Source organism: Thermobia domestica, chromosome 17 (assembly GCF_964235325.1).
Source record: "Thermobia domestica chromosome 17, izTheDome1.hap1.1, whole genome shotgun sequence".
NCBI lineage: Eukaryota > Metazoa > Arthropoda > Insecta > Zygentoma > Lepismatidae > Thermobia > Thermobia domestica.
Genome location: NC_137470.1, coordinates 155,695,881 through 155,717,636, shown reverse-complemented (window position 1 = coordinate 155,717,636; position 21,756 = coordinate 155,695,881). Strand labels below are relative to the sequence as shown.

Below are 21,756 nucleotides of genomic sequence, written 5' to 3'. Positions count from 1 at the left end.
TAAATTATATGTCTGTTGAAATTGATTCCTTCCATTATACCAATTTAACACCCTTCCACCACTAGAAAATGCAGTGTACTTGTCTTTGACATGATTGCTGCAAGCAACAGAATTTCCTATGTTTACTATGAGATGTGCACCAGCAAGAAGAACTGTTTAGTCAGAAAGAACAAAAGCAATCCAACAAGCAACGCAGAAACAAATATCATATTTGTTCCTATAACCAAATTCAGGTGAAATTGTAGAAAAAAAAATACATAAACCACTGGCTTTGGCAATGAATCCAGCAAAAAAAAAAAAAAAAAAAAAAAAGATCAAGGTAGCGTCACTAAGAACAACAAAAATCTTACTAGTAACGACACGATTTTTTAGTGGCACGCGAAATGTATGTTTTGTACGAAAATGTTGTGTACCTAAAACATATATGTTTTGACTATTTGTTATCCCATGTAACACTCGCGATTAAACGCGAAATTCTGTTGAATTAGCGAAATTTGCAACAAGTTTCGATATTTCACGAAATTCAAGGCAAAGTGACAATTTTTCGACGCTTTTATGATTTACTCATCATCATTATTTCTCCCTTTTGCATACTTGACCATGAGTAAATACTACTAGTTCGTCATTCGTCTATCACAATGAAATATGGGACTGCTGGATGTCTGGCGCCATACATCCCTCACTTTGTTTTCTTGGCTGCAACGAATGTGGTCCCAGATTTGCCTCGGGATGGTGCACATACATGACAAAATATGCACAAATATTGAGGGGATTGATTTCTGATAATCTGATTCATATTGATTTAGTTGCAAGAATATGGCCAAAGAAATTATACCGTCTGAACGAGTTCGTGACACATACAAAGCGGGCTTTTCTAAATACAAGAAAGAGAAAACATAGATGTCAGTCTCCTAAAGGAGAAGTACAAGAATGATGAAAAACAAACAAAACATTTCCCTTTACCAGTCGTGACCCGATGCAATACTTGCTTTCTTACTGTAGTGCATACTGCAGAATATATACTTGATTTGGTTGAGTATGTCAAAAGTGTGGAAAGTGATGCGAAGTGTGTTCATTATTTTCACAATTTGTCGGAAAGTAATGTCAAGTTTGTGAATTGGGAGGCTATATTTGTCAAAAAAACATTGTGCTTCTACTTCTGACTTGATAACGTGCTTCGAAAATTTCAACATACCTTTTGCCCATAAAGTTATTCCAAAAGTAAATGAACTGATGTCCGAATATAAACTTGTGGCAGATCTTATATTTAAAAAAGAAACTAGGAAACAGTGAGGTGAGTGAAGAGAGAGAAAGAAGAGTGAAGAAAAAGTTCAAGGAAGTTGGGGTGGCATAAAGCAACAAAATGGATGACATATTTAAAAAGGATCCAGCTAGTGAGATCTTTAAGACATTGACATCATTATTTCATCCTCCCCAGCTCAAACTTGCAAAACCTGATAGTAAGTTTTCTAGCAATGTGATGAAAATTCCAATTTTGGGGAAAATAGACAATCATGAATTTTTGAAATTTTACATCCAATTACAAAATGAGCTTCAGACGATATTTACTGGTAAAGTGGATAGTGTGAAAGGAGTGTTACGGGGTATGTTAGATGAGCATTCAGAAATCGCTTAAAAGTGTCTCCAATTAATGTACACATCAGTTTCAAATGTTGATGTGGAGAGGGCTCTCTCTTCTTACAAAGACATACCGACAAAAGAACAAATACCAGAAAACATTCAAACAATGCTTACATGTTATTTGCATAAGTAAACTGTGAATAAAGTTATTTTTTCTATTAATGATCTCTCTTTCTCTCTTTCTCTCTCTCTCTCTCTCTCTCTTTCTCTCTCTCTCTCTCTCTCTCTCTCTATATATATATATATATATATATATATATATATCCTTTAAATAATACTTTTATTCAATGAGGATGCTTAGTGTTGCTTTTTAAAAACTCAATTACCATTTAATATAGTCATGTATGAGTTCATGTCATGATGATTGATGAGTGGAAATTACGGTGAAATAAAGGGTTTGCCAAGGACAATAGTGTTCTTACATTTAACTTTTATTTACCAATTTTATCCCGCTTTACGCATATTTTTATAACGAAGTTACGAATTCTTAATTACCACAAAATCGTGTCTCTGCTCATTAACAATTGAAACTGGAATTACAGAAGACATGGACAAAATAAAGAAAAATTAAAAGATACGTACAGCATTTAAGATAGAACTAAAGGAAAATGTTCTCTAATGATCATATACAATGAACCTTGTGGTAGGCAGCGCCACATCGCCTCGTTCCTTCTGCAATATCTTTGCATAGTTCCTCAGCTTTCCCGGCAGGTGGCAGCATAGGAACCGGCCAAGGGCTATATACTTTCAAGACGAGGGGAGAGCTTCCTTCTTTACGCTGGGGTCAGGAGGACAGCAGCAGAGGCAGAACCCGCACCGGAGGCCAGGCTAGAAGAAGCAGAGGCAACGCATGGAAGAGAGCGAAACAACGAATGCCCCATGAATACGTAACTCAGTGCTTGATGTGTGAAGTGCGACCGGCGGATGGACCTTTCATTAAGTATCCAACTTTCTTTTTACCTGCATAGTCTAAATCCGTGTCATCTGTATATAATTTTTGTAAAATATAGGAAATATTTAAAAATCTTGATTATCATTTTAGAAAATCGAAACCACCCTATCACTCCGCATGCCATATGCGCAGCCAATATAAAATGCACTCTCTCATTTGTTCAAGCGCAAATGTGACGGTGATATACAGATTATGAGACTCATGGTGTGTTTCCAGTTTCACTAGGAATGGTGGTTTCTTTAAGGCAGGCCATTCGTTACGCCTGGTTTCGCGCGGAGCTTGTACTACTTTTGTATGTGGGCCACGTTCTTTATTTTTATTTTTATTTATTTATTTATTTTTTTGTTGTCGTGAAAGATAATTTGTTCATTTCAATACTGGTAGGCACACTTCAGTTTCTTAGTGCTATATATATGGTCCACGTGGTTTGAGATTCGTAGTTAACATCTTCATCTTCCTTTTTTTTTTTTTAAAGCATAGCTAGAGAGAAGGCTAGTCATTTCTGTGCCTGAGTGTGTCACCGTCGCATTTACGCTAAAGCAAATGTGAGGGTGCATATTCCTTAGTTGCGCAGATGGCGCGTGGAGTGGTGAGGTGGTATCCAATATTATTTTTAAATAAGAATCAAGGTTTGAATATTTCCTATATATTTTATAAAAATATTTATAAGTATCGGATACAGACTGTGCAGGTATACTAAGGTAGATAGGATATTTATTATGACATCCAGCTGTCCTTTGCCCTTCACAAAAAAAAAAAAAAAAAAAAAAAAGAGTCTATAATTCACGTTGCACACGTGTTTCACTCTATGCATTTCATCATCCCAGTAGTCTGGTCTCCGGTGCCCCATCGGTACGGGTTCCGACCCTTCCGCTGCTGCCACTGTTGATGTTCTCTATTCGGGTCCCACGTGAAGAAGAAAGGCTCTTCCCACTCTGATGTATACAGCCCCCTTGGCCGGATCCTGCGCTGCCACCTGGCGAGAAAACTGGGAACCATCCAGAGACGTTTCAAAAGCATGGGACGATGTGGTGGTGCTGACTACCACATGTGGTGCTCCGGTGAGACTTTTGGTGACGAACCCACAAAGGCAGGGAATTCCAGCTGAAATGCGCATGAAAGTAAACAAGGATTAGAAATCTGATGCCTAATGGTGCTGTAACACACAGCGAGATCGTGTTATGCTCTCATTGTTCTTCAGTTGCTGATGAACTGGACCTATTTGTGAAGGTGCAAGTGCTTCTCAGACCTTGGGTAAAAAAAAGTAAAAAAAATAAGAGCACGCACCAAAATTAATCAAGAGCATAACACGATCTCGCTGTGTGTTACAGCACCATTAGGCATCAGATTTCTAATCCTTGTTTACTTTCATGCGCATTTCAGCTGGAATTCCCTGCCTTCGTGAGTTCGTCACCAAAAGTCTCACTGGAGCACCACATGTGGTTGTCAGCGCCACCACATCGTCCCAGGCTTCTAAAACGTCTCTGGATGGTTCCCAGTTTTCTCGCCAGGTGGCAGCGCAGGATCCGGCCAAGGGGGCTGTATACATCAGAGTGGGAAGAGCCTTTCTTCTTCACGTGGGACCCGAATAGAGAACATCAACAGTGGCAGCAGCGGAAGGGTCGGAACCCGTACCGAGGGGGCACCGGAGACCAGGCTCTGGGAAGATGAAGTGCATGGAGTGAAACACGAGTGCGACGAGAATTATAGACTCAGTTATTTTTTGTGAAGTGAAATAGACAGCTGGATGTCATGATAAGTATCCTATCTACCTCATTACACCTGCACAGTCTGTATCCGATACTCATAAATATTTTTATAAAATATATAGGAAATATTCAAACCTTGATTCTTATTTAAAAATAATTTTGGATACCACCTCACCACTCCACGCGCCATCTGCGCAACTAAGGAATATGCACCCTCACATTTGCTTTAGCGTAAATGCGACGGTGACATACAGATTATGAGACTCATGGAGTGTTTCCAGTTTCATTAGGAATGGTGGTTATTTTTTTTAGACAAGTATATACTTACGCCTGGTTTCGCGCGGAATTTGCAGTACCTTGTTTGCGGGCCATGTTCTTTATTTTTTTGTTATGGTGAAAGATAAATTGTTCATTTTAATACCTGTAAGCCCACATCAATTTCCTAGTGGTACATGTATGGTCCACGTGGTTTGAGATCCGTAGTTTACATAGGCCCTGTCCCACTTTGTTTAAAAAAAAGCATAGCTGTTGGGAAGACTGATCATTTCCGTGCCCGAGTGATATATTTATTTTATTGTAAATCAGTACTGTACAGGTATGTCTTGTAATTTCAAATATTCTCTTTTGTGTTATTTTGTACGTATGTTATAGTTAAGTTTCATGCATGCAATGTTTAGATGTGGTTGCATTGTCTTATCACTAGTGTCATTGAGTGTTTAATTTCATGTACTTGCGCAGTGGACATATAAAAGGCAGAATGGAACCGGTAGACATTGAAGCTATTTTAAGGAGTATTAGGGAAGAGATTAACAGTTGTCGTAAAGATTTCAAGGACACTCTTAGTAAAGAATTAAGTAACATCAGAACGGAATTATCTGAGCGTGTGGGTGAAATCAATGAATCCGTGTCGAAAGTGCAAGGCGAATTAAAGCAAGAGGTAGCGCAGTTAAGTACGAAGGTAGTAGATTTAAGTTCAGTACAGGAACGAATCACTCGTGAAGTATCTGGTATTCAAGTTACGGGAAGCAAACAGGCGCGTATTAATGCAGAACTGCAAAGTAAGATAGAAGACTTAAGCAAACGTTCTAGCAGTGAACTGGTAGATGTAGTTAGTAGGATAGATAACCTTTGTACTGAGCATGACCAACATCGTACCGCGATGAGAAAGGAAGTAGATGAAGTCTCCAAGAAACTAGAGAGTCAGAAAAGTGAAGTTATACAATACGTTAGTGCTAGCGTTCAGGACGTTGAGTCTCAGTTGGATAGCCTTTTGTTAGAGGTTAGAGACGTACGAAGAAATTTTATGACTAAAGTTGATGAATCCGTGGTAGAGATTGAATCTATAATAGAACGAGCGAACGTGTTTCAGCTTTAGAGAACCAACTTTCACAATTATTAGCTAAAACAGATCAAGTTGTTAGAGAGAACGCAGCCGCTCAGAATGATTACCCGCGTGTTCTTTCGCGCCAAGTTACCACAGGACCGAGTATTTGAACGTACTTTCCATTCTTCGATTGGTGATGCTGTTGTTACGTTAAGTTCGAACACCGCTTCACAACCACAATCTCATTGTACAGTAAATTTTGGAAATGCGCCGAGTTGTGAAGTTAGGGAACACGCTCACGAAGTTTATAATAATTCGTCAGACAATGAAGGTGATAACATTAGGCCGGCACGCACACCACGTTTGAAGTTAGCTGATATTAAGTTGTTGTCTAAGTTTAACGGATCACTTTCAGACGTGCTTCCATCCTTGTTTTTACAGCGTTTTGAGCGGGAAATGAAATTGTTAGGTGTTCATCCCTCGGATTATCTTGATGTTGTAGAATTCGTACTCGAAGAAGACGCCTTAAAATGGTTCACTCTTAATAGGAACAAGTTCCGTGATTTTTGTGACTTTAGTGACACGCTCGTTAATCAGTATCAGAACTCGTATGTAGTAGCTAATAAACTTACGATGTTACGCACGGAGAAATTCTCACCATCTAAGCACGGTTCAGTGGAGTCATTCATTGTTAATCGTTTCCAGCAAATGAAGGCCCTTTCATCTAATATATCTGAAGTCGAAATAATCACGTCTTTGATTCCACTTTTACCTTCGCGTTTCCAGAATTACCTTGCGGCCACCCATCACTCAAAATTCTCCGACTTTCTTGCTTGTGTTCAGCGACTGGAATCGATTCCGAATTTGTTTAGTGACGGGAATCAAGCAAATCAAAGGAACAATTATTCACGTGGAAACAACAATCAGTCATACAGGACTGGCCCCCAGGAACGTAGATCCGCTAATGTTAGGTATTCTGACCGTGAACAACCACGCGACCATGTTAGGTACCCAGAGTCTGACAGCTTGTACGACCGTTCCAGGAACCGGTTCGATCGTAAAAGTCATTCCCGCGATCATGACTACAACCGTTCAGGTAATGCTCGAGGAAGGCCTCGTGGTTCACGGCAATTTAATGTACGTCGGGACGATAGGTCTGGTTATAGTTCTTCGAATGCGCAAACTACACAAGTGAATCGAATCGAAGCTGACTCTAACGAATCTAACGATTCTTTAAACTGATTTCACACTCTAGTAAGAGGGGTACTAGAGTTGAAGCTTGCAATAATAGTGTCAATCCCTCAGAAACTGAATCTTTCTCTGTACAAGACGCAGCATATCAAGTTAGATCTGTCCATCTGCCATCTAACAATTGTTCATTAGCTAATGATTCCGTAGGGCTAGACAGTGCTCATGATTCAATTATCAGTGACAGTGACGGGCACGTTCTAGAATTTATGAAACGTAACTGTTCGGCACGCATTAGAATTCAGTTGCTTGACAATGAATACGTGGCTCTCTTAGATAGTGGTTCCGACGTAAGCATTATTGATGAAACAGTGTGGAAGAAAGTAAGTAGATTAGTGTCGTCACCACATTTAGAACCTACTAATAACGTCACTTTGATAGATTTTACCGGAAGGCGGCGAACATTAGTAAAAGGGAAAGCTTTGTTGCCACTAAAATTAGGCCAAGTTGAATTGTACGCGTATTTTCTAGTCGTAGCTAACTTGTCTGAGAAAGTGATTATGAGTTTGGATATTATGACGCAGTTAAAGTCTGTTCTTAATTTTGCGGATGAAACAATGCAATTTTCTGTAAATGACTTCAAGGAAATCTGTCGTTTCTTACCGGTGAACGACACGAGACAAGATAAGAGTATCCCTCCCGCTTCACTCAGCAATGGCGATGCTGCATTGCCTCCTGACGAAAATAGTTTCTTCGAGCCTAGAGAAACAATTATTGACGATTTTGAATGTTTCGAGGAAGTCTTGAATGATGAGAATGAACTCTTGTGTAGGGACATAAATATAGATAACGGAAGCAATTATGGCATGACTTTTAGTGCTAGTAACGAACATGCTTATAATGGTAGGGGAATCGATTTTAGCAAGTTTCCTCAGTACTTCGCGACAGATGTAGAAATTTTTAACGCTGCAGCGAAAGCTACAGCTCTCAGTGACGAACAGAGAAAGCATCTTTTGTCAATTTTGATGTTACAACGTCAAGTATTTGCTAACTTTCCTGGTTTATGCAGAGATTTTGAGTATGATTTGCAAGTGAATGCAAATTCCCCTGTGGTTAGGTCACCGTATCCCATTGCTATCAAATACCGAGAAGCCGTGAGAAAGGAAATAAGTAAACTTAAGTCTTTGGGTATTGTCGAGTCAAGTACTTCCTGCCACCTTAATCCGCATCATGCAGTCCCTAAGTAAGTTAATAAATCAAACGAAGTTTCTGTGAGAATCGTAGTTGATCTCAGATCTATTAATTCTCTTACACCACTACAACACGTGCGTTCTGAGAAGACCGAAGAATTACTAGCGCGTTTCCATGGTAACGATTGCTTTAGTTCCCTCGATTTTTCGAATTCGTATTTACAAATTCCCTTAGTAGAATCTTCACGCCCATTCACCGCATTTTTGTTCGAGGGGGAACTACTTCAATATACATCTTTACCTTTCGGTCAGCGTAACGGGTCCAGTGCCCTCAAAAGTTGCTTGCAAAAAGTATTAAAATCTGATCTACTGCCCCATATAGTGAGATACATCGACGATTTATGCCTTGTGAGTAAAGACGCCGAAGAGCATTTACGTAAATTGGACGTGTTGCTAGAAAGAATAAAGTTGTCAGGCATGACACTTAACTTGTCAAAATGTAGCTTTTTTGTGACAGAAACAAAATGTTTAGGATTTATAATTTCAACAAAGGGTTTCCGTAAAGATCCCGAGACTGTGCAGGCCATTGTCAATTTGCCCTCTCCCGTAAGCATAAAGGATCTCAGACATATTTTAGGTATCTTTTGATGGCATCGGAAGTTTATTAACAACTTTTCCACTATTGCCGCACCGCTATTCGATTTATTGAAAGCCGGACGTAAGTGGCAGTGGACACAGGAACACGATAGTGCGCTTTCGACTCTAAAGAAAGAAGTCATCAAAGACGTGATGCAAATCCACGGGCAATTGGAGCCGTACTTTACCAATATGAAGGGGAAGAAAAGCGCGTGATTGAATATTTGAGCCGTACTCTATCTGATTGTGAAACTCGTTACACTATAACGGAACTCGATGCCTTAGTATAGTATACGCTGTGAAGAAATGGGAATCTTTTCTCGAGGGTCAACCATTTGTTATTAGGTGTGATCATAAGAGTCTCGTCTATCTGCAAAAGATACGTCATTGGAATAATAGATTACTACGTTGTTCTCTGCAACTAGAGCGCTTTGATTACAAGATTGAATACATACCTGGGCCCGAGAATAAGAACCCTGATGCATTGACTCGTGTTTTAACGACGCCTGAGCACAAAATTGTGCGTACTCACGCATTGCAGACTTTGCGAACCGACGTGAAAGATATTTCAGTAGAGGATTTGGTGAAACAACAACGGTCAGATAAAGAATTTTCTTTAGTTCTTTCTTATCTAGAAAAGGACCGTAATGATGATAGTCAAAGTATCAATGCTGACGTTAGTTATCCTCCCAGTAGTAGAAAGTGGAAAGATTTATATCGTGTAGAGAACGGAATATAGCAGATTCGTGATTTTCATTTCCCGAATCGTTGGCGTATATGTGTGCCCTCGAAGTACATTCCGAAGATACTTGACAAGTATCACAATGAAATGGGTCACTTTGGTAGGGACAAGTGCCTGTCGTTAATTTCTAGGGCGTTTCACTGGCCCTACATGAATAAAGACATACGCAACCATATAAGGGACTGCCAAGTCTGCATGAGGACCAAATCACATAAAACACCTATTTATTCACCTATGCAATCTGTCACTGCGACACGGAAAGGTGAACTATTATCATGTGATTTATATGGACCTCTCCCTAGGGGACCTAAGAAAGAAAAGTTTCTACTAACTGTTCTCGATGTTTACACACGGTATCTTCAAGCATACTGTCTCACGGCCGCCATGAGCGCTTCAATTATTAAATGTCTTGAAAATTATTTCGATCATTTAGGAGTGCCTTCTTCAGTAGTCACCGAAGATGGTGCACAATTTACATCTAAACGATTCAAGGAAGCTATGGCCAAGTATGGCGTTAAAATAAAATACTGCACCCTCTTCCATCCGAAATCTAGCCTCGTTGAACGTGAGCATTCCAATATTTCGCGATTGTTCCGCCTTTTTTGTTCAGAAAAGCACGCAGACTGGCCGATGTTCGTGTCTCAAATTGTTAGATTACTCAACCACTCTATTTCTGCTTCATTAGGTCTTTCACCGATTGAACTACATCTTAACATTGATCCCGCCAGTAGTATAGAAAAGCAATTTGCTGTACATTTGACCGAGAAAACGGGGAAAACGAGTTGCAAGATTGGAAGAAGAAACTTGTAATGGCAGACCTGAGTAGAAAGAACTTATTGAAACGCAGAAATGATAAAATCAACGAAGGCGAAAGCAAAAGGCGTTCGATACAGACTCACGATTTAGTGTTCTTGAAACAACACCCCATTAGTAACTCTGTTGATAAACGGATCTCAAAGTTTGTTGATTTGTACCGGGGACCATACATTTGCACTAGACAGGTAGGGCAGAAGGTATTTGAACTTCGTGATCCTCTATCCGGTAAATCGATTGGGGTTCATTCCATTGAAAATTTAAAATTTTGGCTGCCAACTCCGCAAACAAAGGAAACTTGGCACAACATTGCTCTCCATCATCTCAATGACGATGATGCCTGTAAATTAAAAGAGAAATTTACAATAAAGAATGACACCGGAACAGACGCGCCTTCCTGTTCTCCTACACCCTAGATTTCCCCAAACATCCAGCTTCCCGAGCAGAGATGTGATTAAAAAAAAAAACCGTAGTTGTTTTTATTAAAACACACAAGTGCCTCTTTGAACTAAAAAGTGCCCTTCTTAAGTGCATATTCTGTGTAAATAGAAGTACTGTGTAATAACCAGTCCAGGAACGCTCCCCTCAATTGCCTAGTTTTACTGGAATTATCTTTTACAGTGTATACTGTGGGTGGATGAAAGTACTGTATAGTGAAGGCTTCAAAACTTGTTAATATTTTTTTGAACTGGAATTACTATTATGTGAATAGAAATGCTGTTTATTAACCAGTCCCAACATGCTTCATTGAACTGCCTCTTCAAACTAAAATTAACATCGAACTGAAATTACCATCAAGTGTATATATTGTGTGGTTCTGTATTTCATTGTTCTTCAGTTGCTGATGAACTGGACCTATTTGTGAAGGTGCAAGTGCTTCTCAGACCTTGGGTAAAAAAAAATTTAAAAAAATAAGAGCACGCACCAAAATTAATCAAGAGCATAACACGATCTCGCTGTGTGTTACAGCACCATTAGGCATCAGATTTCTAATCCTTGTTTACTTTCATGCGCATTTCAGCTGGAATTCCCTGCCTTTGTGGGTTCGTCACCAAAAGTCTCACCGGAGCACCACATGTGGTAGTCAGCGCCACCACATCGTCCCATGCTTTTGAAACGTTTCTGGATGGTTCCCAGTTTTCTCGCCAGGTGGCAGCGCAGGATCCCAGGCTGTATACATCAGAGTGGGAAGAGCCTTTCTTCTTCACGTGGGACCCGAATAGAGAACATCAACAGTGGCAGCAGCGGAAGGGTCGGAACCCGTACCGAGGGGGCACCGGAGACCAGGCTCTGGGAAGATGAAGTGCATGGAGTGAAACACGAGTGCGACGAGAATTATAGACTCAGTTATTTTTTGTGAAGTGAAATAGACAGCTGGATGTCATGATAAGTATCCTATCTACCTCATTACACCTGCACAGTCTGTATCCGATACTCATAAATATTTTTATAAAATATATAGGAAATATTCAAACCTTGATTCTTATTTAAAAATAATTTTGGATACCACCTCACCACTCCACGCGCCATCTGCGCAACTAAGGAATATGCACCCTCACATTTGCTCTAGCGTAAATGCGACGGTAACAAGTGATATCTTTATTTTACTGCAAATCAGTACTGTACCGGTATGTTTCGTAATTTCAAAAATTTTCCTTTGTGTTATTTTGTACGTATGGAATAACTATGTTTCTTGCATGCAATATTTAGATGTATTTGCATTGTCTACCATTAGCACCACCAAGTGTTTTATTTCATGTATTTGCGTAGTGGCCATATAAAAGGCAAAATGGAACCGGTACACATTGAAGCTATTTTAAGGAGTATCAGGGCAGAAATGAATAGTTGTAAAGATTTCAAGGACACTCTTAGCAAGGAATTTAGTAATGTCAGGACTTGTGAGTGAAATCAATGAATCCGTGTCGAGAGTACAAAGCGAATTAAAGCAAGAGGTAGCGCAATTAAGACTAAGGTAGAAGATTTAAGTTCGGAACAGAAATGAATTAATCGTAAAGCATCTAGTATTCAAGTCACGGGAAGCAAACAGACGCGTATTCGTGCAGAACTGCAAAGTATAATAGCAGATTTGAGCAAAACTTCCAGCAGTGAAATGTTATATGTAGTTAATAGGATAGATAATTTTTTTTACTGAGTACGATCAACATCGTACCGCGATGAGAAATGAAGCACATAAAGTTTCCAAGCAACTAGAGAATCAGAAAAGTGAAGTTATTCAATACGTTACTGCTAGTGTTCAGAATGTTGAGTCACATTTGGATAGCCTTTTATTAGAGGTACCAGTAGTGCGAAGAGATTTGTCACTAAAGTTGATGAATCTGTAGTAGAAATTGAATCCAGGACGAACGAACATGTTTCGGCATTAGAGAGCCAACTTTCACAATTATTAGCTAAGTTACGAGGGTCATTTAACTCGAACTGGCAACATTGCTACGATTGGAGTGTCGTGTGGACAGGAGACAAATGACGAACGTGGATGTGTACGAGTCACTTCAATGCTGCTGCGGTCCCATATTACGGTGTGTGTGGCGAGTAGACATTGTTAAAGCGATTGTTGTGTAAAATACCACCCTAACGGAATGTTCACGCGTGCAGAACAGCGTGTGTTTATGAAATTCCAGGTGGCACGAGGGCGAAATGCTAGGACGACTCACAGAGGATTGGTAGAGGTCTGTGGTGAAGCTGCTCTACCGTATCGGACAGTGGCGAGATGGGTTGCAGCATTTCAGGCGGGACGACAGTCAACAGACAAAATGCACGGTGGAGGGTATATGCAAACGGGTACGGACGAAATTCATCTTTAAAGACTAGGACACTGCTTGACGGTGATCGGCGCTGGACTTGTAGTGAATTGGCGCAGGAGCTGAACATTTCTTCCGGATCAGTGTTCCGCATGCTAACACAAGATTTTGGCATGCGGAAAATTGCAGCCAGATGGGTACCTCATGATCTGACCGAGATTCAAAAGTGGTATAGGCTGGAATGTGTGCGCCTACACCTTCAACGTTACAATGAGGAAGGTGATGAGTTCTTGCACCGCATTATTGCAAGTGACGAAACGTGGGGAAGATCCTACGAGCCTAAATTGAAACGTCAGTCGAGTGAATGGCGCCACGACCTAAAAAGCTTAGGCACGACCAGAATCTTCACGACCGAAAAAGCTTAGGCAAGAGCCAGCAAGCGTGAAGGTGATGATGATAATGTCATACGACCACGAAGGCATTATCCTGTCATATAAAGTTCTACAGAGTGTTACTGTCAATGCTTCATACCTCAGTCACCATTAGCGACCAGCATTGAGGCGCAAACGTCCACACCTCCTGGAGTTCGGAAAAATTGTAATACACGAAAATGCCAGATGCCATACAGCCAGTCCAGTACAGACTCTGTTACGACGATGGGGTTGGGAGGTACTGGAGCACCCGCCATACTCGCCGGATATGAGCCCCTGCGATTTTGATCTTTTCCCAAAAATGAAAGAAACTCTCAGGGGCAAACGTTTCAGAGACATTCCCAGGATTGTTCGTACCTTAGGGCGCACTGTCAACACCTTCTCGCAAAGTAGGGTTTTGACAGGTATTCAACGGTTACCAGACATCTGGCGCAGGGTTCAACAGGCTAGCGGAGACTACATCAAAGGGCTGTAAACTTCTTGAGGTGAGTGATTCGCTATATTCCCTTTCACAACTATGTTGCCACTTCAAGTTAAATGACCCTCGTAGATCAAGTTGATAGAGAGAACACAGCTGCTCACAATGATTTCCCACATGTGCTTTTGCGCCAGCAGTTATCACAGAACCGAGTATTTGAACGTACAGTATATTCTGCAACTGGCGATGCTGTTGTTACTTCAGCACCGCTTCACACTCACAATCTCAATGTACCCTAAATTTTGGAAATGTGCCAAGCTGTGAAGCTAGGGGACACGCTCACGAAGTTTATAATAATTCATCAGATAATGAAGGTGATTACAGTAGGCTGGCATGCACACCACGCTTGAAGCTAGCTGATATTAAATTGTTGTCTAAATTTAACAGATCACCTTCAGCCGTTCTTCCATCCTTGTTTTCACAGCGTTTTGAGCGGAAAATGAAATTGCTAGATATCCATTCCTCGAACTATCTTCATGTTGTAGAGTTTGTACTCGAAGAAGCCTTAAAATGGTTCACTATTAACAGGAATAAGTTCCGTGACTATTGTAACTTCAGTGACACGCTCGTTAATCACTATCAGAACTCGTATGTAGTAGCTAACAAACTTACAATGCTACGAACAGAGAAATTCTCACCATCTAAGCAACGTTTATTGGAGTCATTCATTGTTAATCGTTTCCAACATATGAAAGCTCTTTCACCTAACCTATCTGAAGTCGAAATAATCACGTCTTTGATTCCACTGTTACCTTCGCGTTTCCAGAATTACCTTGCGGCCACCCATCATTCAAAATTCTTTGACATTCTTGTTTGTGTTCAGCGACTGGAATCGATTCTGAAGTCGTTCAGTGACGGGAATCAAGCGAATCAAAGAACAACTTTTCACATGGAAATACCAATCAGTCATACTGTACAGGACGGCCTCAGGAACGTAGATTTGTTAATATTAAGTATTCTGACCGTGCTCAACCTCGCGACAACGATAGGCGCCAAGAGTTTGATAGCTTGTACAACCGTTCCAGGAACCGGTTTGATCATTAACGACATCATGACTACAACCATTCAGATAACGCTCGGGGAAGGCCTCACAATTCACGGCAATTTCATGTACGCAGGGACAATAATCCTTGTTATAATTCTTCGAACGCACAAACTACACAAGTGAATTGAATTGGAGCTGACTCTAACGATTCTTTAAACTGATCTCACACTCTAGTAAGAGGGGTACTTGAGTTGAAGTTTACAATAATAGTGTCAAACCCTCAGAAACTGAATCTTTCCCTGTACAAGACACAGAGTACAAGGTTAGATCTGTCCATCTGCCATCTAATAATTGTTCAGTGGATAATGGTTGTGTCGGGCTAGACAATGCTCATGATTCAATTATCAGTGACAATGACGGGCACGTCTTAGAATTTATGAAGTGTAACTGTTCGGCTCACATTAAAATTCAGTTGTTTGATAATGAATACGTGGCCCTATTAGATAGTGGTTCTCACGTAAGCATTATCGGTGCAGCCGTGTGGAAGAAAATAAGTTCATTAGTGTTGTCACTGCATTTAGAACCTACTAATAACGTCACTTTGATAGATTTTACCGGAAGGCGGCGAACATTGGTAAAAGGAAAAGCTTTGTTCCCACTAAAATTAGGCCAAGTTGAATTGTACGCATATTTTCTTGTCGTAGCTAACTTGTCTGAGAAAGTCATTATGGGTTTGGATATTATTATGACGCAGTTGAAGTCTGTTCTTAATATTTCGGAAGAAACAGCAATTTTCTGTAAATGACTTCAAGGAAATCTGTTCTTTGTTACCAGTAATCGACACCAAACAAGAGTATTTCTCCCACTTCACCCAGTAATGGTGATTCTGTATTACCTCCTGAGGAAAATAATTCCTTTGAGTCAAGAGAAAAAAAAATATTGACGATTTTGAATGTTTCGAGGAAGTTTTGAGTGACGAGAATGAACTCTTATGTAGCGACATAAATATATGTAGTGGAAACAATTATGGTATGACAGTGCTAGAAATGAACATGTTGATAATAGTAGGGGAATCGATTTTAGCAAGTTTCCCCAGTACTTCGCGACAGATGAAGAAATTTTTAACGCCGCAGTAAAAAATTACAGCTCTCAGTGATGAACAGAGAAAGCATCTTTTGTCAATTTTGATGTCACATTGTCAAGTATTTGCTAACTTTCCGGGTTTATGCAGAGATTTTGAGTACGTTGCAAGTGAATGCAAATTCTCCAGTGGTTGGGGCACCGTATCCTATTCCTATCAAATACCGAGAAGCCCTGAGGAAGGAAATAAGTAAACTTAAGTCTTTGGGTATTGTTGAGTAAAGTACTTCCTGCCACCTTAATCTGCTCCATGTATTCCGAAAGAAAGCCAGTAAAGAATCAAATGAAGTTTCTGTGAGGGTCGTAGTTGATCTCAGATCTATTAACCCTTTGGGGATCCCATGGTACAGTTCTGTACCATACGCGTTTTTCATGGTACATTGCGTTATTTCTCTTCTATTTGAGCTTTTTCGTCCGAGTTTTTTTTTTTTTTTTTTTTTGTTTTCCAAGTCCAGAGGCCTTGTAGAAGACATTACGTATGGTTTCAGACCGTCCTGCGTCCAGACATAGGAGATGATGACGTCATAAGTCAAAAATTTCTTTTCTCATTTTCTAAGCCTAAGTTCAATATTTTTTGGCGGGCTCATTTTTCTACGTAGAAGATTGAAATTTTGCACAAACATTCAGTCCACCGAGTAGTATTTACCAGATTTTTTGTTCCGATGTCAGTGCAAAAACAGGGGGGGGGGAACCAAAGGGGCAAAAGGGTGAAAAAAGGGATATTTTTACCCCCAAAATCCCGTTTCTCGTCATTTTCCTGCCTCACATACATGATGGGGACACGTGAGTCATACCGTCTGAAAGGCAGTTCCATTCTGAAGAGAATGACGGTCGAATCATTGTCCTAGGGTAATTAGGGACGTCTCAGGGATTTTTTGAAAAATATACTTCTATATAGGGAAAAATGGGACATGGTGGGTATACTTTTTTTTGGCGGGCTTACTTTTGCACCTAGAAGATTGAAATTGTGCACAAACATTCAGCCTACCTAGTAGTATTTATCAGATTTTTTCAGATCTCTGCGTTAAAACAGGGGGGTCCAGAGGGGGAAAAAACTGAAAAAAGGGATCTTTAGACCAAAAAATCCCGTTTTTCAGGATTTTCCCGCCTCACATACATGATGGAGACACGTGAGTCATACCGTCTGAAAGGCAGTTTCATTCTGAAGAGAATGACGGTCGAATTATTATTCTATGGTAATTAGGGACGTCTCAGTGATTTTTTTTCAAAATATACTTCTGTATAGGATAACATGGGGAAATTTCTGCATTTTTTTCTGGCGGGCTTATTTTTGCACCTAGAAGATTGAAATTGTGCACAAACATTTAGTCCACCGAGTAGTATTTAACAGATTTTCTTTCAGATTTCTGCGTTAAAACAGGGGGGTCCAGAGGGGCTAATAGTTGAAAAAAGGGAAATTTAGACCAAAAAAATCCCTTTTTTCTGCAATTTCCCGCCTTAGATACATGATGGAGACACGTGAATGGTACCGCCTGAAAGGAGAATATTCAGAAGAGAATATGGGCGACACATAACCCTAGGGTAATTAGGGATGTCTCAGGAATTTGTTTCCCTGAGATCATAGTGTTTTGTGGTAATTTGGGGCATGGTGGGAAATTTTGATAAAATTTCTCCCTCCCTTACTATTCAAGATAGAAACTTGAAATTTGGCACACGCATTCGGTATACTAAGTATTATTTCTCAGATTTTTTTAGATGGCTACGTTGACACGGGGGGGGGGGGGTCCAGGGGGAGCCAAAGTTCGAGGAAAAAAATTCCCTCCGAAACTTGCACTTTGACATTTTTTCCCCGCTTCTGGTATATGGTATGAGCATGCAAGTGGTACCATTTGAAAGCCAGCTCTATTCTGAAGAGAATGAGGTATGAACCATGATCCTAGGATAAATAGTGACGATACAGTAGCTGCTTGACTGAAAGTCTAAAAAATAGCCCAAAAAGCCAGGATCCGGAAAGGATTAATGCTCTTACAACACTACATGTACGTTCCCAGAAGACTGAAGAATTACTAGCGCGTTTCCATGGTAACCATTCCTTTAGTTCCGTGTAATTTTCCAATTCATATCTACAAATCCCCTTAGTAGAATCTTCACGCCCATTCACCGCATTTTTGTTCGAGGGGGAACTTCTCCAATATACATCTTTACCTTTCGGTCAGCGTAAAGGGTTAAGTGCCCTCAACAGTTGCTTGCAAAAAGTATTAAAGTCTGTTTTACTACTTCATATAGTCAGATATATTGACGATTTATAGCTGCTGAGCAAAGACGCTGAAGAGCATTTACGTAAATTGGATATGCTGCTAGAAAGAATAAAGCTGTAAGGGATGACACTTGTCAAAATGTATGTTTCTTGTAACAGAAACATTTTTCAGGATTTATAATTTCAACAAAGGGTTTCCGTAAAAATCCAGAGTGTGTGCAGGCCATTGCCAATTTGCCTTCTTCCGTTAGCATAAAGGACCTCAGACATATTTTAGGTATCTTTTCATGGCATCGGAGGTTTATTAATAACTTTTCCATTATTGCCGCACCGCTATTCAATTTATTGAAAGCCGGACTCAAGTGGCAGTGGACACAGGAACACTATAGTGCGCTTTCGACTCTAAAGAAAGAAGTCATCAAAGACGTGATGCTATCTTTCCCTGACTTTTTGAGTCTTCTATTTACAGATTGATGCAAATCCACGGGCATCAGGGCCGTACTTTACCAACATGAGGAGGAAGAAAAGCGCGTGATTGAATATTTGAGCCGTACACTATATGATTGTGAAACTCGTTACACAATAACGGAGCTAGAGCACCTTAGTATAATTTACGCTGTGAAGGAATGGGAAGCTTATCTCGAGGGTCAACCATTTGTTATTAGGTGGGATCATAAGTCTCGTCTACCTGCAAAAGATACGTCATTGGAATAACAGATTATTGCGTTGGTCTTTACAGCTACAACACTTTCAAGATTGAATACATACCTGAACCCGAGAATAAGAACCCAGATGCATCAACTCGTCTTCTACCGTCACCTGAGCACAAAATTGTGTGTATTCACGCACTGCAGACTTTGTGCACCGACGTGGCAGATATCTCAGTAGAGGGTTTGGTGAAACAACAACAGTTAGATGACGAATTTTCTTTAGTTCTTTCTTATCTAGAAAAGAACTAACGATGATAGTCAAAGTAACAGTGCTGACGTTAGTTATCCTCCTAGTAGTAGAAAGTGGAAAGATTATATTGTGTAGAGAACGGAATATTGCAGGTTCGCGATTTTCATTTTCCGAATCGTTGGCGCATTTGTGTACCCTCTAAATACATTTCGAACATACTTAGAAAGTATCACAAAGAAATGGGCCACTTTGGTAGGGACAAATGCCTATCGTTAATTTCTAGAGCGTTCCACTGGCCTTACTTGAATACGGACATACGTAACCATATAAGGAACTGCCAAGTCTGCATGAGGACCAAATCACATAAAACTCCTATTGCTTCACCTATGCAATCTGTCACTGCGACACGGAAAGGTGAACTATTATCATGTGATTTATATGGACCTCTGCCTAGGGGACCTAAACGAGAAAAGTTTCCGTTAACTGTCCTTGATGTTTACACAAGGTATCTACAAGCATACTACCTCACGGTCGCCACGAGCACTTCAATTATTAAATGCTTTGAAAGTTATTTTGATCAGTTTGGAGTGCTTTCTTCGGTAGTCACCGACAATGGTGCACAATTTACATCTAAAGAATTCAAGGAAGCTATGGTCAAGTATGGCGTTAAAATAAAACACTGCACCCCCTTTCATCTGAAATCAAGCCTCGTCGAACGCAAGCATTCCAGCATTTCGCGATTGTTCCGACTTTTATGTTCAGAAAAGCACGCCGATTGGCCTATGTTTGTGTCACAAATTGTCAGATTGCTCAATCAATCAGTTTCTGCTTCATTAGGTCTGTCACCGATAGAAAAACATCTTAACATTGATCCCAACATTAGTATAGAAAAGCAATTTGGTGGTCAGTTGACCGAGAAAACGTCTGAAGACGAGTTGCAGGGTTGGAAAAAAAAAACTTGTAAAGGCAGACTTGTGTAGAAAGGATTTACTGAAACACAGAAATGATAAAATCAACAAAGGCGAAAGCAAAAAGCGTTCGATACAGACTCATGATTTAGTGTTCTTGAGGCAACATCCCATTAGTAGCTTGGTTGATAAACGGATCTGGAAAGTTTGTCGATTTGTACTGTGGACCATACATTTGCACTAGACTAGTAGGGAAGATATATTTGAACTTCGGGATCCTTTATCCGGTAAATCGATTGGGGTTCATTCTATTAAAAATCTAAAATTGTGGCTGCCAACTCCGCAAGGCAAAGAAACTTGGTGGAAAATTGCGCTACGGCACCTCTATGACCATGATGCTCGTAAATTAAGACAAAAACTCACGATACCGGATGACACTGGGAAATCTAGGGAGTGGGAGAACAAGAAGGTGCGTCTGTTCCAAACAACCCAGCCTCCAGACCACGGAAGTGATTAAAGAAAAAACAAAGCTACTCGTAATTGTTTTTATTAATACACTCTGAATTGCCTATTTGAACTGGAATTACCTTTTACAGTATATACTCTGGTGAATGAAAGTACTGTATATTAACAAGTTTCGAAGCCTTCACTTCGCGTACTAGCCAGTTTCGAAACGTTTCACATGCAAAAGTGTTCAATCATACATGTCTACTTCAAGAGTGTAAATAGACACCTCAGAAAAACTCCCTGTACTTTGTTGTCCTTTAGTTGTATGTGAACTGAAACCGTTTGTAAAGGCGCAAATGCTTCTCCGAGCTTGACTTGATTATTTTTGTTACGCCCCCCCCCCCCCTTTTTTTTTTCAAGTGCATAACATGATCTTGGCATGTGTTCTAGCATCATTGAGCATCATTTCTAATCCTTATTTTTTCATGCGTATTTCAGCTAAAATTCCCTGAATCTTCAGCCTTTGTGAGTTCGCATCCACGTAGACTCACCGGAGCGCTACATGTGGTAGGCAGCGCCATCACATTGCCTCCTACCTTCTGCAATATCTTTGGATAGTTCCTTAGCTTTCCCGGTAGATGGCAGCACAGGGACCGGTCAAGAGCTATATACTTTCAAGACAAGGGGAGAGCTTTCTTCTTCACGTTGGGGTCAGGAGGACAGCAGCAACAACAGGAGAGGCAACGCATGGAAGAGAGTGGAAACAGCGAGTGCCGCAGGAATACGTGATTCAGTTTTTGATGTGAGCTATATGTGTGAAGTGCAACCGGTGGATGGACCTTCCGTGAATTATCCATCTTTCTTTTTAGCTGTATAGTCTGAATCGGTGTCATCTGTATACAATTTTTGTAAAATATAGGAAATATTTAAAAAACTTTATTATCATTTCAGAAAATCGAAACCACCCTATCACTCCACACGCCACCTGCACAACCCATATAAAATGCACCCTCACATTTGTTCTAGCGCAAATGCGACGGTGACGAACGCTGTCACCTAATAACTGAAGTTAGTTCGAGTATAAGGAAGAACTTAATTGCAGGAGAAAAATTGTATTTTCTTCATGAAGCACCGACAGTAAAGGACTTCCTATCGATTCCGAGATGTGCGAAATATGTCTATCTTGGTCATGTCACAAAATACTGTGCATCTATCATACCAAGAAGTATACAGTGCAGGATATCGAAAGAACCAACGCAAAAACAAACAAAAATACACAGGAAGAGGAAAGAGAA

The 21,756-nt window shown here is 40.3% G+C and overlaps 2 protein-coding genes across 3 annotated transcripts in view; one reads left to right on the top strand and one right to left on the bottom strand.

Annotated features, from left to right (window-relative positions):
- LOC145674429 (pickpocket protein 28-like) overlaps positions 1–21,279 on the top strand; it is a 216,180-nt gene extending 194,901 nt beyond the window's left edge. Inside the window, exon 14 of the mRNA XM_081744475.1 lies at positions 20,960–21,279. Within this exon, the coding sequence (XP_081600601.1) occupies positions 20,960–21,079 (120 nt within the window). The 3' untranslated portion in view covers positions 21,080–21,279. The remainder of the gene's footprint in view (positions 1–20,959) is intronic.
- LOC145674431 (coiled-coil domain-containing protein 174-like) overlaps positions 1–21,756 on the bottom strand; it is a 200,117-nt gene that overhangs the window by 23,922 nt on the left and 154,439 nt on the right. The window lies entirely within an intron of this gene.